General features: G+C 46.3%; 1 protein-coding gene across 2 annotated transcripts in view; it reads left to right on the top strand.

Annotated features, from left to right (window-relative positions):
• The window catches only part of LOC119177321 (NCK-interacting protein with SH3 domain), a 95,963-nt gene that overhangs the window by 19,370 nt on the left and 57,803 nt on the right, over window positions 1-18,790 (top strand). For both annotated transcript variants that reach the window (XM_037428790.2, XM_037428789.2), the window contains exon 6: window positions 17,687-17,848. In XM_037428790.2, the coding sequence (XP_037284687.1) occupies window positions 17,687-17,848 (162 nt within the window). The remainder of the gene's footprint in view (window positions 1-17,686; window positions 17,849-18,790) is intronic.

Genomic DNA, 18,790 nt, shown 5'->3' with positions numbered 1-18,790 from the left:
TTTAACATAATGACTGGTGTGCACAATTTCTTAAAAAAACCAAGTCATTTAGGAATGAATATGATCATTAACGATAAGTTTGGCTCTGATCTACAGGTTCGAGTTCAAAATACACCAATATGATCTGAACTTAAGATGGTGGAAACGAAAGTACTGTGTGTATTCATCATCATCATCATCAGCCTGACTACGTCCACTGCAGGACAAAGGCCTCTCCCATGTTCCACCAGTTAACCCGGTCCTGTGTTTGCTGCTGCCAATTTATACCCGCAAACTTCTTAATCTCATCTTCCCAGCTAACCTTCTGTCTCCCCCTAACCCGCTTGCCTTCTCTGGGAATCCATTTAGTTCCCCTAATGACCAGCAGTTATCCTTTCCACATGCTATATGCCCGGCCCATGTCCATTTTCTCTTCTTGATTTCAACTATGATATCCTTCACCCCGGTTTGTTCTCTAATCCACTCTGCTCTTTTCTTGTCTCCTAAGGTTACACCTACCATTTTCCTTTCCATTGCTCACTGCATTGTCTTCAATTTAAGTCGAACCCTCTTTGTAAGTCTCCAGGTTTCCGCTCGTAGCTAAGTACTGGCAAGATGCAGCTGTTATATACCTTCCTCTAGAGGGATAGTGGCAATCTACCTGTCATGATTTGGGAATGCTTGCCAAAGTTGCTCCACCCCATTCTTATTCTTACAGTTACTTCAGTCTCGTGGTTTGGCCCCGCCGCTGTGGTCTAGTGGCTAAGGTACTCGGCTGCTGACCTGCCGGTCGCAGGATTGAATCCCGGCTGTGGCGGCTGCATTTCCGATGTAGGCGGAATTGTTGTAGGCCCGTGTGGTCAGATTTTGGTGCACGTTAAAGAACCCCAGGTGGTCGAAATTTCCGGAGCCCTCCACTACGGCGTCTCTCATAATCATATGGTGGTTTTGGGACGTTAAACCCCACAAATCAATCAAATCAGTCTCGTGGTTTGGTTTCACGGTTATTACCTGTTCTAAGTAGACATAGTCTTTTACAACTTCAAGTGCACTATTACCTATCTCAAAGTGCTGTTCTCTTCCGAGGTTGTTGTACATTACTTTCGTTTTCTGCAGATTAATTTTAAGGCCTACTTTTCTGCTCTCCTTGTCTAACTCCGTAATCATGAAGCATGTGTACTATGTGTATTACTGGCCCTAAATTGTCCTGTTTCGATTCATGAGTACTATACATCAGTTCTTTGTGGGTTCGATGTGGTCATGCCTTTAAACTCTTTTCAACGGAACCTTTTGGGATTGTCAAACTTTGATACAGCTGAACCTCTTTAGTACAATGAATTTTTATTGAACAAATATGCCAATATAATGATGTATTTCCCGATTTATAACTTCATGTTATAGAACACTAAATATTTTTAACCTCAGTATAATGAGCCTGATTGCTCACAATTTTAATATGACAAAGTTGCGGTTGAGGTTTCGCGGATCATAGAATTGGCTTTGTGGACCCCCCTTTGAGAACCACTGGTCTACTGTATTAATCACTGAGGCGTGTACAGCAAAAGACATAGATAAACTTTAGAGTTGGAACATTCTGCTTGGCGATGTGAACTCTAACCTGCCAGGTGTGCTAGACCGAATAAAGAATTTTTTTTTTTTTTTTTCAGCATATGAAGGGATGAAGGTCACTTTAAGCTACCTTGAATGTGCTTAATTTAAGCTGCATTGAAGACATGAGTTGCATCAGTATTGGTCACTATTGGTGTGTAACAACTACTACTGAATTTTTTTCTATTACAGTGAACTCCCGTTGAGACGAACTCGTTTAAGACGAATTCTCGCTTATGCCGAACAACGTGAGAACGTTTGTTTGGTTTTCCATTGACCCAATGCAAAAAAAATCCGCTTAAGACGAACAGCGTTGCACCTGCTCTTCTGTTAAGACGAACACTTTCGCGGAGACCGGGAGACCGAGGCGATTCTACAGAGGAATTATGGCAATTTTGGGGGGGTATTCCCGCGGCCGGAGGGAAAGAAAATACAAAAGCAGCAACGACGCGAAGTGAATTCGCGCCACGGCGGAGGGAGGGAGGCAGCGACAAAAGAATGGCCCGCGCATTACCCGCACTTCGACCCGCAGAGCGAGAGAGTTTTGAGATCAGCTATCAGCCGCGAAGAAGCAAGCAGGGGAAAAAGTAAAAAAACAAAATGACGACCGAGACTCCCTATTCGCGAAGAAAGCGGCTCTCATGACCAATGCTGTTTCTCAGCGGGAACATGTGAGCTCGCGTCGTACAGCCACAGCTCTCTCCACGTGGATGTTCTCCCTCTCCGACCTCGCCGTCGCTGCCGCCGCCATCGCCGAGGAAACGAGTTCATTCTCTGCGCCGAGCCTGTGATCGCACGTTTTCTATTCCATGCGCTTTGTTTGCTTCGCTTGCCTCATTCTTTTTCTTTTTTCGGGGGTGCTTCTGATAAAACGAACATCTGATAAGACGAACAATTATTCATGGTCCCTTCGAGTTCGTCTTAAAGGGAGTTCACTGTATCTCATGCCTCCTAATACATGGATTTTTATAGCTATTGTGTTGTGCTTTCATCCTGATTGTTACTAGAACTTGTACTATTACTTCAGTAGCTTCGCATGAAGTTCATAGAATCTTTCACAGGAATCGCACCTTGTCACGTAAAGATTTTTCTGTTAGCATTTGTATTTTTTGAAGTAAGTCAGCTAATTTAAGTCTTTTTTGGATGGCGATTGTGTCAAAGTTTGCTCTTTCTTCTACTAAACAGCAGATTTCTTGTTGTGATGCCACTACAAAAGAGTTATTTGTTGTGCCAAAGCTGCTTAAGAACATGTTTGCTGCTTCAGAAGTGCTTTAGAAGAGTCGTTTCGCTGCTCCCAGCTCTGCTCTAAAGTGTTGTGCCCTGCTTCCACACTCTGAGCAATTTCTGAAGTCATAAAACAGAGCTAATGCCAGCAGCTTCGAAGAGAGTGAGGACAGATCTCCTATTAAGAAAGATCACTCCAGGAAGTTACAACGTTATATTACAGTCGAGCCCACATATAACGTCCCCACTTAAAACAAACTTTCGCTTAAAACGAACAAAATCCGCATGACAGTGAAAATATACATAGGTTCAGTGGCACAAAATCACACTTACAACGAACGTCTCCAAGAGCTGCTGATCGGTTATTGTGAACAGAGTCGGCGCTCTGCTGACTTCCCAGGAAACACTTTTGACCACGGATCAGGCATCGGCGAGGTGCCCATACATTCTTATTGTTAAACGCTGACCTTGCCTCTGCGCCCCTCTAGTTGCCGCTTTCACCGACCGCTTTTTGTTACACACCCCTCCGTTGTTGTCTCCCCGCTACTCTGAGCACGCCCCCCATGGCCAGACGAGGCCCGTGTTTTCATACTGCCACCAATCTTTTGAAGACCATTCGGCCATCTACCCTGTTTTTGATCGCCGGTACTGTCATTGACGTCGCCGGCCTGGAGTGACTAGACCATTTGCCAACATCCTCGGCCACCAACTTTATCTGATCGTCTGCGTCTAGTGCACGCGCATACGCTACCCCACCGACTCTGATAACTTGCAATTCGTTTTGTGTTTAGGACTTCTCTCTCACTTCGCACTCGACTCAGCATGCTCTCCGCAGGCGTGGCGAAGCGCAAAAGCGGCTCTTAATTTGCGTGGAATGAATCGCAAAATATAAAAATTGGTGAGGCTGCCCAAACCTGCCGGTGCAAATTTCAAGTTTAAAAACTCTTTCTCAAGTTTTTCTACGTGGGAGTTGCGCGTTTCCCGGACCTTTCAAGCAAGCTACCCAACCTGTCTCCGTCCCATGTGTTTTGGTTTTCAAGGTCGCCCTCCCGTCGCATCCTCCCCTCTCTATCGCAACTGCTTGCCCTTCTCTCGCAAATCTGCTCTCCTCTCTTGATCAAAACCCCTTCGCTCGTCTTCACCGCTCCACGACGCCAGCCACGCTGGCCGGAATTAGTTTCGTTTTCAGACTAGAAACGGGCCCAGAGCTGTTCCACGCGTTCTGGCATGTGTTTCGCGTTAGCGCGTCTTGCTCGCTCTTGGTGTGCATGTGTGGTCATGATGGCAGACGGGAGGACTATCACGCTTTTTCCTGCTGCTCAACAAAATGTCGAAAGTGTGACCGCTTGGCTTGAGCGTAATCCGCGCATTAGGTGCCGCGTTACAGAGCGCTTGCTCATAGCTGTTGACGATCTGGCAGCCTGGCAGCCAACTTGCTGCTTTGGGGGTTCCGGCATTCAGCTGTGGAGATGGCGAATATTTCGTGGGTGGCGATGACGGCTACATGCGCGCGAAACTGTTTTCGCAAGGCCTACTTCGTCGTCGGGCCCGATGCCGAGCCTGAAGCTTCAGAACAGGATCACTCTGGCAGCGATTTGTGGCAGCGTGTCGTCGACTTCGACCTAAGAGAGCGGGTGAAACATCTGTTGCGACGATTCAATTTTGGCCGATAATGATGCCGACACTGTGGAACTGTGCATGGATTAGGGCGTTCTAAATGAAGTACCGTATTTACTCGCATAATAGGCGCACTTTTTTTTTCAGAAAATCTGGCTCAAAGTTAGGGGTGCGCCAATTACGCGGGGTAAAATTTTCGAAAATTTTTTCAACTCGGTTTTCGCGCTTTAAATCTGCACACTTGTCAAGTAAAAGGCGACTTTATCGTTTACCAATTAATTCAGCATAAAACAAACATACCTACGTACCTTTTAATGAACAGGCGAGAGCCGTCAACTGCACACACACACGTAAAATTTATTTACACAAAAGTCGTAGCTGTTCCTCGTTTCCCCTATTCAGAGTCCGAGTCGGAGATGACACATTCATCCTCGCCGAGCGGGGATTCGTTTTCGGTGTCCGAATCATCCGCACCCCACAACATGTCATCCTCACTCGCATCCAGTGCGTTCGAGATACCCGTCTTCTTGAAGCTTTTCCTGACGACTTCGTCGGAGATCGCCTGCCACGCTTCCACGATCCAAGCGCACAGCATTTCCACAGGCGGCCTCTTAATCTTACCACCTGTAGTCAGCTGATGTTGTCCTCCAGCCATCCAGGTGGTGTACAGCCTTCGAACATTGTCCTTGAAAGGTTTATTCAAGGACACGTCCAAAGGCTGCAGTATCGATGTGAGGCCGCCCGGAATCACTGCCAGATCTGTGCGCAGCTCCTTTAGCTCATCTCGTACGCGGTCTACTAGGTGCCCACGAAAACTGTCCAGGACAAGCATGGACGGCAACAACAGACCACCCGGCCGCCGACCCCAGACTGTTTTCACCCAATCCACCATGAGTTCCGCGCTCATCCAGCCTTTTTCCTGGACTCTGACGTAGATGCCTTGAGGGAATTTTGCCTTTGGGAGCGTCTTACGATTAAAAATAACGTAAGGCGGTAGCTTACGCCCATCCGCTGTCACCGCCAGCATTACGGTGCATCGTTGTTTATCAGCGCCAGACGTTCTGACGATGACGCTCCGTGCACCTTTCTCCTCCACTGTCGTGTTCCACGGCATATCAAAGCAAAGGGGGGTCTGATCAGCGTTGCCGATCTGGGACAAAATGAAGTCTTTCTGCTGTCGGAGCTTTATAACAAAACTGTGGAAGTCCACCACTTTGTCCTCATATGCTGCGGGCAAGCGCTGGCACAAGGTGGTCCGCCTTCGCAGTGCGAGGCCATGGCGCCGCATGAAACGAGTTGTCCATCCGGAACTGGCTTTGAACTCTTTTGCTTCGATGCCCTGCTCGGGCTATTCTGCGCGCCTCAGTCTGTACAATATCCAACGACATAGCACAGCCGTCTTGTCGTAGCTCCCGTATATGCCGGACCAGTTGCTCTTCGACGTTCGGATACCTGCCGGTCTTGGCACCGCGGAAAGCCCGTCGTGTCTTCTTCGTCGCCTTAAGTTTTTCTTCTTGGTCCCTCCAGTACCGAATACTGGTTTCTTCAACGCCGAAATGCCTGCTTGCAGCCCGGTTGCCGTGCTCCAGCGCGTACTGCACTGCCTTCAGTTTAAACCCAGCCGTGTAGCTCGCGTACTTCCCCATGGTGGAACCAAAGTTCAATACACGACCACAACATACGCACACCGCTTGCAAAATGGCGTTTCTTTCTTTTTCTCTGATGGTGGTGATGGCGATCGAGCCCCCGGCATTGTACACGTGACCTCCAAAAAGCGCGGCGATTTGGGGGGTATCAGTAATTGATGGAACAGCCGTTTTTTTTTTTCGCTCATGGACGCTTTTTTTTTTTCATGTTTTATTTCGACAATACGTTGGTTAGGTCGTTGCACTTCGAATTTTTTTTATTTGCTCGTCGATTTGCCTTCTTTTTTTCTTCAGGGTACGGGGACCGCGTTCCAACTGTACCACTGGGGGGTAGAATCGTTTCTGATCACGGCCAAGTTCGGGGTGCGCCTATTATGCGCGGAATTTTAAAAAAATCGAATTTTCCGCGACCAAACTAGGGGTGCGCCTATTATGCGAGTGCGCCGATTATGCGAGTAAATACGGTATGTGGCGAGAGCGGTTTGGAGGAATCGTATTCCGACAATGACGATACTTTGGAGCCAGTGCCTCATGCAGCTTATGCCACGGGCCTCGGCGAACGAGCACCCTGCCGTTTTAAATGAACTCAAGACTGCCCTTATCGCTTCTGCTTTTTGAAGTACGTGCATCACGGACTTTTTGGGCAAAAAAAGTTTGTGTTTTCACTCGCAACATTTTTAAAAGCTGAGTTTCATTTACTACGAACTTCGGGATACAGCGAGAGCGATTTGGAGGAATCGTATTCTGAGAATGACGATACTTTGGAGCCAGTGCCTCATGCAGCTTATGCCACGGGCCTCGGCGAACGAGCACCCTGCCGTTTTAAATGAACTCGAGACTGCCCTTGTCGCTTCTGCTTTTCGAAGTACGTGCATCACGGACTTTTTGGGCAAAAAAAGTTTGTGTTTTCACTCGCAACGTTTTTAAAAGCTGGGTTTCATTTACTACGAACTTCGGGATACAGCGAACGGATGTCGCGTCAGGCTCAGGTTTGTTATAAGCGGGCTAGACTGTATTGCTTGTGAACTCTTGGTTCTGCACATAATTACAAAATTTAGCTAAGTTGGTCATAGCAATGTTTGCTGTTTATAGGATCTGTTTTTTTTTTTTTTTTTTCACCTAGCTCAAGGGCTGGTTTAGGATTTAGGGGACCCTGCTTCGTAAACATGTCTTTTATTTTTTAGCAGTTTTTATTAAATGTTTATGGCTTATGTATGTTTATGTGCTGATTTCAATTATGTAATGATTTTTTTAATACAATATGCAGTTTTAAGTTATGAATTTTTCATGTGAGAGCAAGATTTTTTTAAAAATTGGTATCAAGAGTTGTTTATTTCTCTTCTTAATTGAGAGTTAATGTGGAATGAAGACTGTATTCAATGAAACAAGGATGGATGTTCTGAACTCATTTGAACAAAAGTTTGTTGAAAATTTGCAATAAGTCAATGTCAAGCTGGCATTTCAATTAATAAAGTTCAACATAGCATGAATTTTGATCAAATGGGCTTTGAATATTCATTTCTTTTTTTTTTTTGCCCGTAGAAACATTTTTTCATGCACTTGTATCTAGACTGATGCTAACAGTAGCGAATGTCGCAGGTAATAATAAAGGGTGTAATAGATGCAATTGAAATGAATAATTATATAAAATATGGCTTCAGCTGTATGGATACGGCATTTAATACTACTTCCTAGAAAAAAATGCCTAGATATTACCACAATTGCACCAAATTTCCAAGTTGGTTCCAGAAATCCTATGTCTTTGGATAAGTTGTTAGGGTTGGTTGGCATCACTGGTCAGTGGCATGTATGATTAGACTGTAGCCTAGGTTGGTTGGGAAATAATTTGCTAGCCAACTTGCTAATCCGATTTGGCAACTCTGATTGTATGGTTTTATTGTTCTGTATGTTCTATTGTTTCGATCTGTATGGCTTTATTATTCTGATGCTTTGATCAATCATCATTGGAAGATGTCAATGGCTGATCGAAATCCACGACTTTTTTTTTTTTTTAGCTGCCCAGTCAGGGCACTTTGCATGTGTTTGTTTTTTCATGTACCGTATTTACTCAATTCTACCGCGCCCTCGATTGTAACGCGCACCCGATTTCCACCGCAAAAAAAAAAAAAACCTAAGACATCGATTGCAACCCGCACCCATTTTTCTCGCTGGCCCGCACGATCACACCACTCGAAAAAACGACTCCTTCCGGGAGCGTCTTCCATTTAAATTTGAGGCACGGGCGAAGCTTGTGCCCATCTGACGTGTAACAGAGCATTGCCGTCACTGTAGTTTTACCGTGGACCGATGTCAGCACGCGAACTTGCTTCGCCCCTTTCTTCTCGACGGTTGTGGTGCCAGGCATGTCGAAGTAAAGAGGCGTCTGATCGGCATTCCCGATTTGCCCAAGCAGGTAGCCGTTGTTGCGCCGAAAGTTTAGGACGAACCTCTGAAAACTTTGAAGCTTTTCATCGTACTCCTCCACAAAACTTTTCGCATATGCATGTTCCCCTTCGGAGGAAAAAGCCTTTCCTCTTCATAAAGTTAGTTAGCCAGCACCTGCTCACTTTAAACTGGCTCCGCATTAGACCTTTTTGTAAGACTAATTGCATAGCCCGCACTTGGAGCAGTTCTGTCGTCACGGGCCGCTGTGCCGCTCGCTGCTCAAGCACATACTCGCCGAGCAGCTCTTTAATTTGCAGAAACCGACCCTGCTGCGGTCCACTGAAGCCTTTGCGTGAAGCTTTGCTGTCGACAATCTTCTGCTTTTGTTTCCGCGGGTCCCGCACGCACGTTTCGGGAACTCCGAATGACCGCGATGCTGCCCGATTTCCGTCCGTTTCTGCACACGCGATGACTTTTCTTTTAAAAGCGGCATCGTGGTGCACTCGAGTTTTTGGAGTCGGCCCTTCCACGCCGTCGATGGTAATGCACTACTAGATGACAAACTCTTCAGCACACGTACGAAGTGCCGCACATGGGAAACACATAGGCAGAAATGGCCGACGCGCCATGCCGACGCACGTAGGGGGCGGCCATTTTGGATTTGCCGATGGCAATAGATTGACCATAATTTTTTTGTTCGAACTCGATTCTAACGCGCATGCGATTTATGAACTCGCTTAACCGGAAAAAAGGTGCGCGTTAGATTTGAGTAATTACGGTACCTGGGCTGTATTTTGTGATGGTCACTTTTAGAAATACTGCCAAACACTTGGATTCAATGCACACAAATTGGTGTGGTGAGCTAAACCAGTAAATTCATGGTGCCATCTAGTGTTTTATGCAATGTCACTTTTATGTGACAGTGCTCTTTAGGACTCTTGACATGCGTGATTGAATGAACACTCCTTTTCACCATTGACAGGAGCTAATGTCTAGAGTTTCAGGGGCATGGCCGGTAGGTTCTAGTATTCTTCTGTGGTGAAGGTGTACAGAATTTGTTTTGCTAAAACTTTCTGTGAGCTTACCTTGTGTTTTTATTGATTGTTGCTTTGTGAGTATGTGTTTTATTGCAGTTTTAATTTGCAAGCAATATGAACTATGTATTGCTCGCCCATACCAACAATATTTTGAGATGTTGAGAGGATGTTGCGGATGCTGAGAAATGTTGCTGCGATGAATTGGCAGCCATACAAACACCACAACTAAACTCTGAGTAAGCTGATAAAGCTCTCAGCTAAACTGCATTTCATGCAATCATGTGCTCTTTAAAGGAGTACTGACACGATTTGAGACATGGTGAAACAGACATTTTTTGTCTCCTTTCTATGCAGTGTTAACACTCTCTCCCACCGGGGTCAGCTAACACGTATAAAATATTATCTTTGATTTTTGTAGGCCTGTGTGTTCAGATTTGGGTGCACGTTAAAGAACCCCAGGTGGTCGAAATTTCCGGAGCCCTCCACTACGGTGTCTCTCATAATCATATGGTGGTTTTAGGACGTTAAACCCTACATTTAAAGTTATTTTTGCAGGCATCAGCAGGCCAGCCCCACCACAATAGACATTATGCCAGCAAGTCAAGACAGTGGAAAGTTTGTGAACTCTGCATCTTGCATGCAGCTTAAGGGGGGACGCGGCCTTTGAAAACCGAAAAATCGCGAAAAAGTCGATTTTTGGCAAACCACATATTCGGGCAGTATGTGTCATAAACTACCTTTTCTGTAAATATCAACGTCTAATTCGTCGCGAAACCATTTGAAATAAAGTTTAGAACATGCCGCGGCGGCCCTCGAGCGGCGCGCGAGCGCTCAAAATACCCCAACTTGGCGTGATCGCAGTTTCTCGACCGCTCGACGGAGCGCCGCCATTTTGGTGTTTTGTTTGTGAATTCTTGCTCTTTCTTTCCCCGCCACCTGCGTCGCCGGCGGCAGCGCAGGAGAGGAGCAAGCCGCTCATGATTGGAGGGCTCGCGAGAGCTTTCAAGTTTCCCGGGGCTGAGGCGCGCAGCTGGGATTGGGCGAAGCGCGCGCTCCCCAAGGACGCGGGGGAGCCCGCGACTGCCATTGGCTGCTGCGCGCGATGACGTAGCGCTCTTGCGCATAATGCGGCCGATGCGGCCGCTCGTCTGCTGCTTCTCTGTCCGGCGTCTTTGTGTTCCGCTCGCTTCCGTGTATCATTGCAGCCGTTCGCATACTCTCCACGTTTCAACTGTCTTCGAAACGATTTTCAACCGTCTTTACGAGACGATTTTCAACCGTCTATACGAGACCGTTGTTGTGTTCGCTCACGATGCACCCAACGAAAAAGAAGACGCTACAATCGTTCGGTGCAAGGAAGCGAGCTATGAAGCTTGTCCGCGCGGCGAGGCTCTCCGCTCGCACGTGCGCCGACGGTGATCGCGCCGACGGTACCTGTGGGGCAGCTTCTGCTTCATCTACGCAAGAGAGTGGTCGCATCGACGCGCCTAGCAACGGGACTCCTGCTCCGCCGGTGCAAGAATTTGTCATTACAAGTGCGCCTGGTGTCTCAAGCTCATCGACAGTGGCTTCCGCATCTTCTCTTTCATCGGCCTCGAGTGCGATCGCGTCGTCAACTGTGCATTTGCGAACAAGTTTCCTGACGTGCGAGGAGAAAGAGGCGGCGGATCAACAACGCGCTGCTGTGCAAAGAGAACTTGGCGCTATGCCAGCGACGGAGCGGAAATTTCAGGCAATGGAGCGCGATCTTGAAGCTGCCACCGCTACAAGTGAAGGCGAAAAATTTTTCCTTGTGCAAATGGATGCCCTAGATGACCTGCTATCTCGGACCCCGTGCCACCGGTGCACCGCGATTGGGATGAAGGTACGAGGAGGCACCCAACTTGGACTTGCTGCAGAGCTTGAGCTAGTATGCTTGCATTGTGGAGTAGTTTCAAGCTCATGGAGTTCATCTCGTCAGGATGACACAAAGGCCTTTGACGTGAATGTAAGAGCCATTATGGCAACAAAACAAATAGGCAAGGAACAAACAGCTCTCAACGACTTTTGGGCAGCGATGAACGTGTGCCATCGTGGCCTCCATCACAAGACCTTTCAGAAGCACCTGAAGAAATTCAGGGAACCGCAGACACAATGCATAGAAAATTTCTATGCAGAATCTGCTTCTGCTGTAAAAGCCACTTACAAAGAAATGGATCAATATTTCACCAGGGATATAACAGTTTGTTATGATGGAACATGGCACAAGCGTGGGCACACATCCCATATTGGAGTCGGGGCAATTATCGAATACCATACGGGCCTTATCTTGGACGCCGTTGTTCTGTCTAATCAGTGCCTTGGTTGCCAAGTAGGGCCAAAGCCTAGAGACGCAGACTATGCATGCTGGCTGGAGAATCACGTGTGCCAGAAAAACACCGACTCTAAATCGGGGAGAATGGAGGTTGAGGCAGCTATCATCCTCTTTTCACGCTCACTGTCGAAGCACAACCTCCGTTGCACAACGCTCGTGTCTGATGGAGATAGTGCCACCTTCTCTGCCCTTGTACAAGAAAATGTTTATGGACTGGTCCCCATTTCAAAAGAGGAATGCCTGAACCACGTTCAGAAGAGGATGGGGACTGCACTTCGCAACCTTGTGCAGAAAAGTGACAAGGCTTTGGGAGGGATGGGCAGGCTGACAAAGGCCCTCATCGACAAGTTGACAGATTATTATGGCTGGGCCCTACGGAACAATTCCGATGATGTGGCTGCAATGCGGCGGGCAGTGATGGCATCGTACCACCATGTGACGTCGACGGATGAGGAGCCGCACCACGACTTGTGCCCAGAGGGTGCAGACTCCTGGTGTCGTCACAATGCCAGCAAGATTACCGGTGTTCCACCTCCGAAGCATTCGTACAAGCTGCCACGCTATGTTGCAGATGCACTTCTACCCATTTATGAGAGGCTCTCACAGGCTTCTCTTCTGCAACGCTGCCTGGGAGCAAAGACGCAGAATGCATCAGAGTCCTTTCACTCTGTGCTGTGGTCCCTGATGCCCAAAGAGCAGCATGCGTCACTGATTGCTGTGGAGACAGCACTGCATGATGCAGTGCTAAGATACAATGCTGGCTGCTACAGAGCCACCCAAGAGCTAGCTTCATCAGTGGGGCTAACACCTGGCCACCTGGCCATTCAACGGGCAGCCGAGAAAGATTCTCTGTGCTTGAAAAAGGCTAAGAAGCGATTCCTAGAGAAGATGGAAAGGCGGCAAAGAAAGAGAGTGCCAAAGGACACCTCCAGTTACGCTGCAGGTTCATTTTAGAACTGCCTATGTGCTCAAAACTTTCAAACGTCGTTTTCTCAAAATGACTTTTTTGGCTAGTGAGGCTGCTTATTCCAGCCATATCTCTGGAACCACTCATTGGATTTCCATAAGTCTTTTTTATTATGTACATGAATAAATTTCTGAGGGGGTGACAAGCCCATTTTTTCAATATATTGTTTGTGTTATTTATTATATTTAATCAAAATTTGATTGATAATATCCTAATCACGAACACAAGGTTTGATGGTCTGCTAAAACTTTTCAGCAAGGAAATTTAAAAAAGGGCTCTGTTACCCCCTGGAGTATCAATCTAGGAATCATCATAGTTAATTTCACAGTTCCAGCACCTTTTGAAAGTTCTCCAGGCCTGGAATAAGAGAACCATGTGCACTACCCTGATATTCTGCTGTAACTTCAAAACCAGTGAACATAACTTGATGAAATTTTGTAGTTCTTCTAATGCTTTTGCTATAAGTCTATCCTGAAAATTTCATTAAGATATCTCTATAAACAAAAAAGTTGGTATCCGATGGTAGCCTCCCCCCTTAAATTACAGAAGTCGCTTTTGGAGTCACTGGAGACAATGCACTCATTGCTGTTCATGTTCACCACGACTTGACGGCAGATTTTTGTGCCAAGCTGTGCCACAACCATGAAGTTTACCGAAATTGTGCTATGCTGTGCTGAAGTGCCTGACCAGCTTCAAAATGTTCTTAGTGTGAGTTGTGCTAATTTCAGCGAGAAATGGAGGCCACGTTGGGCACCTGTAGTTTGCATTATCTCAGTGGCGATGGCGTAGTGGTTAGAGCATCCGCCTCGCATGCAAGAGGTCCGTGGTTCAAATCCCGTTGCCGTGCAGTTCCCAACCGGATCAAAAAAAAAAAATCCGCGTGTTGATGGAACTGCATTAAGAGGCCTGAGGTGCGGCCTCACCGGTAACCACCGCCGGGAACGCACTCCCTCACCAGAGAAGGATTGGCCACCCTGGTGCAGTATCTGGCCACTACCTCCCACATGCATACGTCAAATAACTCACGGCCCTCGGTCCCCAGCAGCTGCGAAGCAACTGACCACGGCCGCGGTCAGATCTGCAACGCAGCAGAGGGTACTAAGAATCTCTGGATCCGGACAGGCCGCCATTGGAACCTGAACTTGGCAACATTTAACGCTAGAACCTTATCTAGTGAAGGAAGTCTAGCTGTACTATTCGAGGAGCTAGAGGGTGTTAAATGGGATATAATAGGGCTCAATGAGGTTAGGAGGACAGATGAGGCCTATACTGTGCTACGGAATGGGCACGTCCTTTGCTATCGGGGCTTGGCAGACAGAAGAGAACTGGGAGTGGGGTTCCTAATTCACAGAAACATAGCTGGCAACATAGAGGAATACTATAGCATTAATGAAAGGGTGGTAGGTATTGTAATTAAACTGAATAAAAGATACAAGATGAAGGTAGTACAGGCTTACGCGCCTACATCCAGCCATGATGATGCTTCAGTTGAAAGCTTCTATGAAGACGTGGAATCGGCAATGAGTAAGGTAAAAACACAGTATACTATAGTGATGGGCGACTTTAATGCAAAGGTAGGGAAGAAGCAGGCTGGAGACCAGGCAGTAGGAGATTATGGCATCGGCACTAGAAACGCCAGAGGAGAGCTACTAGTAGAATTCGCAGAACGCAATAATTTGCGGATTTTGAATACCTTCTACCGAAAATGAGAAAACCGCAAGTGGACATGGAGGAGCCCTAATGGCGAAAATAAGAACGAAATAGACTTTATAATGACTGCACACCCAGGAATCGTGAAGGATGTGGAAGTGGTTGGCAAGGTACGATGCAGTGACCATAGAATGGTACGGTCTCGAATTCGCCTAGACTTGAAGAAGGAACGACAGAAACTGATACGCAAGAAGCCAATCAATGAGCTAGCACTGAGAGGGAAAGTACAGGAATTCAGAGTGTCGCTGCAGAACAGGTACTCGGCTCTTAGTGAAGAAACCAACCTTAGCGTAGATACAATGAATGATAATCTGACTGACGAGTATCATTACGGAGTGTGCAGTGGAACTTGGAGGCAGGGTAGTTAGACAGGACACTGGCAAGCTTTCCCAGGAAACGAAGAACCTAATTAAGAAGCGTCAAGTCATGAAAGTCCAAGTACAACAGACAAAATAGAACTGGCGAAGCTTTCGAAGTTGATTAATAGGCGTAAGGTATGCGATGTAAGAAGGTATAACATGGAGAGAATTCAACACGCTCTGAAAAACGGAGGAAGCGTCAAAGCAGTGAAAAGGAAACTTGGGATAGGCAAAAGTCGAATGTATGCACTAAGAGACAAAGAAGGCAAAATAACTACCAATATGGATAGGATAGTTAAAATAGCGGAGGAGTTTTACAGAGATCTGTACAGTAGCCGAGACAACCACAACCTTAATACTATAAGAACTAGCAGTAACCCAGATGACACCCCACCAGTAATGATAGAAGAAGTCAGAAAAGCTTTGGAGAGCATGCAAAGAGGCAAAGCTGCTGGTGAGGATCAGGTAACATCAGACCTGCTGAAATATGGAGGACAGATTGTGTTAGAAAAACTAGCCACCCTGTTTACGAGGTGTCTCCTGACGGGAAGGGTACCAGAGTCTTGGAAGAACGCTAACATCATCTTAATACATAAGAAAGGAGATGACAAGGACTTGAAGAATTACAGGCCGATCAGCTTGCTCTCTGTAGTATACAAGCTATTTACAAAGGTAATTGCTAACAGAGTAAAGAAAACATTAGAATTCAATCAACCAGAGGAACAAGCAGGATTTCGAACAGGCTACTCAACAATTGACCACATTCATACTATCAATCAGGTAATAGAGAAATGCTCAAAGTATAACCAACCACTATACATAGCCTTCATAGATTACGAGAAGGCGTTTGATTCAGTAGAAATATCAGCCGTCATGCAGACACTGCGGAATCAGGGCATAGATGAAGTATATATAAACATTCTTTAAGAAATCTACAGGGGATCAACTGCTACCATAGCGCTTCATAAAGAAAGCAACAGAATACCAATCAAGAAGGGTGTAAGGCAGGGGGACACAATCTCCCCAATGCTATTTGCCGCCTGCTTACAGGAGGTTTTCAGAAGCCTAGAATGGGAACAGTTAAGGATAAAAGTTAATGGAGAATACCTTAGTAACTTGCGCTTCGTTGATGACATTGCATTGCTGAGTAACTCAGGGGACGAATTGCAACTCATGATTACGGAGTTAGACAAGGAGAGCAGAAAGGTGGGTCTTAAAATTAATCTTTAGAAAACGAAAGTAATGTACAACAACCTCGGAAAGGAGCAGCACTTCGAGATAGGTAATAGTGCACTTGAAGTTGTAAAAGACTATGTCTACTTAGGGCAGGTAATAACCGCAGAGCCTAACCACGAGATTGAAGTAACTAGAAGAATAAGAATGGGGTGGAGCACATTCGGCAAGCACTTTCAAATTATGACAGGTAGATTGCCACTATCCCTCAAGAGGAAGGTATATAACAGCTGTATCTTGCCGGTACTTAGCTACGGAGCAGAAACCTGGAGACTTACACAGAGGGTTCAGCTTAAATTGAGGACGACGCAGCGAGCAATGGAAAGAAAAATGGTAGGTGTAACCTAAAGAGACAAGAAGAGAGCAGAGTGGATTAGGGGACAAACGGGGGTTAAGGATATCATAGTTGAAATAAAGAAGAAGAAATGGACATGGGCCGGGCATGTAGCATGTAGACAGGATAACCGCTGGTCATTAAGGGTAACTAACTGGATTCCCAGAGTAGGGAAGCGGGTTAGGGGGAGACAGAAGGTTAGGTGGGCAGATGAGATTGAGAAGTTTGCGGGTATAAATTGGCAGCAGCAAGCACAGGACCGGGTTAACTGGCGAAACATGGGAGAGGCCTTTGTCCTGCAGTGAACGTAGTCAGGCTGATGATGATGATGACGGCAGATTTGCTGCTAGCATGTCGCGAATTGCTGTCTCCCTGTGACATCATGCTGACATCACGGAGAAGCTACCCCCTCAATATCCAAACTGAAAGTGTCTTTTTATATATGCACTACTTTTCCAGACACCACAGTTGTCTTTTTCGGCTCTTGAAACCTTTGTTCTTATTTAAAATTACAATGAAAAATATTTAAAATTCATGTCAGTACTCCTTTCAAAATTATGCTGCACTTTACACCATAACACAACAAAAATTCAAAGCTTGACACTTTTTATATCTGAGGCAGCCAGAGCCAAGCTTAGCCACAGTACACACCAAAATGATTGATCGATTAATTGATTGATTGATACGTGGGGTTCAACGTCACAAAACCACCATATGATTATGAGAGACACTGTAGTGGAGCGCTCTGGAAATTACGACTACCTGGGGTTCTTTAACGTGCACCCTAATCTGAGCACACGGGCCTACATCATTTTCGTCTTCATTGAAAATGCAGCCGTCGCTGCCGGAATTCAACCGCGGTGGGGACTCACGAAAACGACGCACTCGAGCTGCTCTGCACTCATGCAAGGCATTCACACGTCTATTGTTACACATTCGAAAACGCCAAATGCCAGTGTAACATGACATCACTGGAAAGTAGTTGAATCATTTATTGAACACTTCAGATTCTGTAACACACAAAGCAACACTGTTACTAAAAATTATAATCTGAGAATAGACCCCTGATTGTGTTCTTTTTTTCTTTTCTTTTTCCTGATGTTTGCATCTATGCTTGTTAGCAAATATTTTTTTAAATAATGAATATTTTATGACAAAAAGAAATTTTTTGTGTACAGTGTGACTTTGTTATAATGGGTTTCGACTTACTGATGCTCTCATCATTTTATTGCAGGAGTGTGAGAAACCATTGGTGTCCAGCCAAGATGGGGATCGACTCCAGCTGATTTTTCGGAGGCTATGGCACTGTAAGAATGATGACCAGCAACGCAGTTGGCCAATTCATGAGGATGAGGCACTCATTCTTGGTCTTCTAGAAGAGCTGTACACCATCTTGGTGAGCTTTACATAGAAGGCTATGTACTGTACGATGTCAGTGCACGTTAAAGAAAACCAGGTGGTTGAAATTTCCCGATTCTTCCGCATATAATTATGTTGTGTACTTTAAAATGGTATAAATCTGAGCTGGTTGGCATGGCTTCATCTAAGATACAACGTGGGCACATGGGAGCTGTCTGTCTAGTCTCGTGAGCTCGCGCTTTTTCTTGTGATGAAATCATATCGTGGCTTCGGAAAGTACCGTATTTACTCGATTCTACCGCGCCTTCGATTGTAACGCGCACCCGATTTCCACCGCAAAAAAAAAAACAAAAACGTAAGACATCAATTGCAACGCGCACCCATTTCTCTCGCTGGCCCGCACGATCACACCACTCGAAAAAACGACTCTTTCGGGAGCGTCTTCCATTTAAATAGGTACGGGCGAAGCTTGTGCCCATCTGACGTGTAACAGAGCATTGCCGTCACTGTAGTTTTACCGTGGACCTATGTCAGCACGCGAACTTGCTTCACCCTCTTCTTCTCGACGGTTGTGGTGCCAGGCATGTCGAAGTAAAGAGGCGTCTGATCGGCATTCCCGATTTGCCCAAGCAGGTAGCCGTTGTTGCGCCGCAAGTTTAGGACGAACCTCTGAAAACTGTGAAGCTTTTCATCGTACTCCTTCGCAAAACTTTTCGCATATGCATGTTCCCCTTCGGAGGAAAAAGCCTTTCCTCTTCATAAAGTTACTTAGCCAGCACCTGCTCGCTTTAAACTGGCTCCGCATTAGACCTTTTTCTAAGACTAATTGCATAGCCCGCACTTGGAGCAGTTCTGTCGTCACGGGCCGCTGTGCCGCTCGCTGCTCAAGCACATACTCGCCGAGCAGCTCTTCAATTTGCGGAAACCGACCCTGCTGTGGTCCACAGAAGCCTTTGCGTGAAGTTTTGCTGTCGACAAT

Source organism: Rhipicephalus microplus, chromosome X (genome assembly GCF_043290135.1).
Source record: "Rhipicephalus microplus isolate Deutch F79 chromosome X, USDA_Rmic, whole genome shotgun sequence".
Lineage (NCBI taxonomy): Eukaryota > Metazoa > Arthropoda > Arachnida > Ixodida > Ixodidae > Rhipicephalus > Rhipicephalus microplus.
This window is presented reverse-complemented; position numbering and strand designations above follow the sequence as displayed.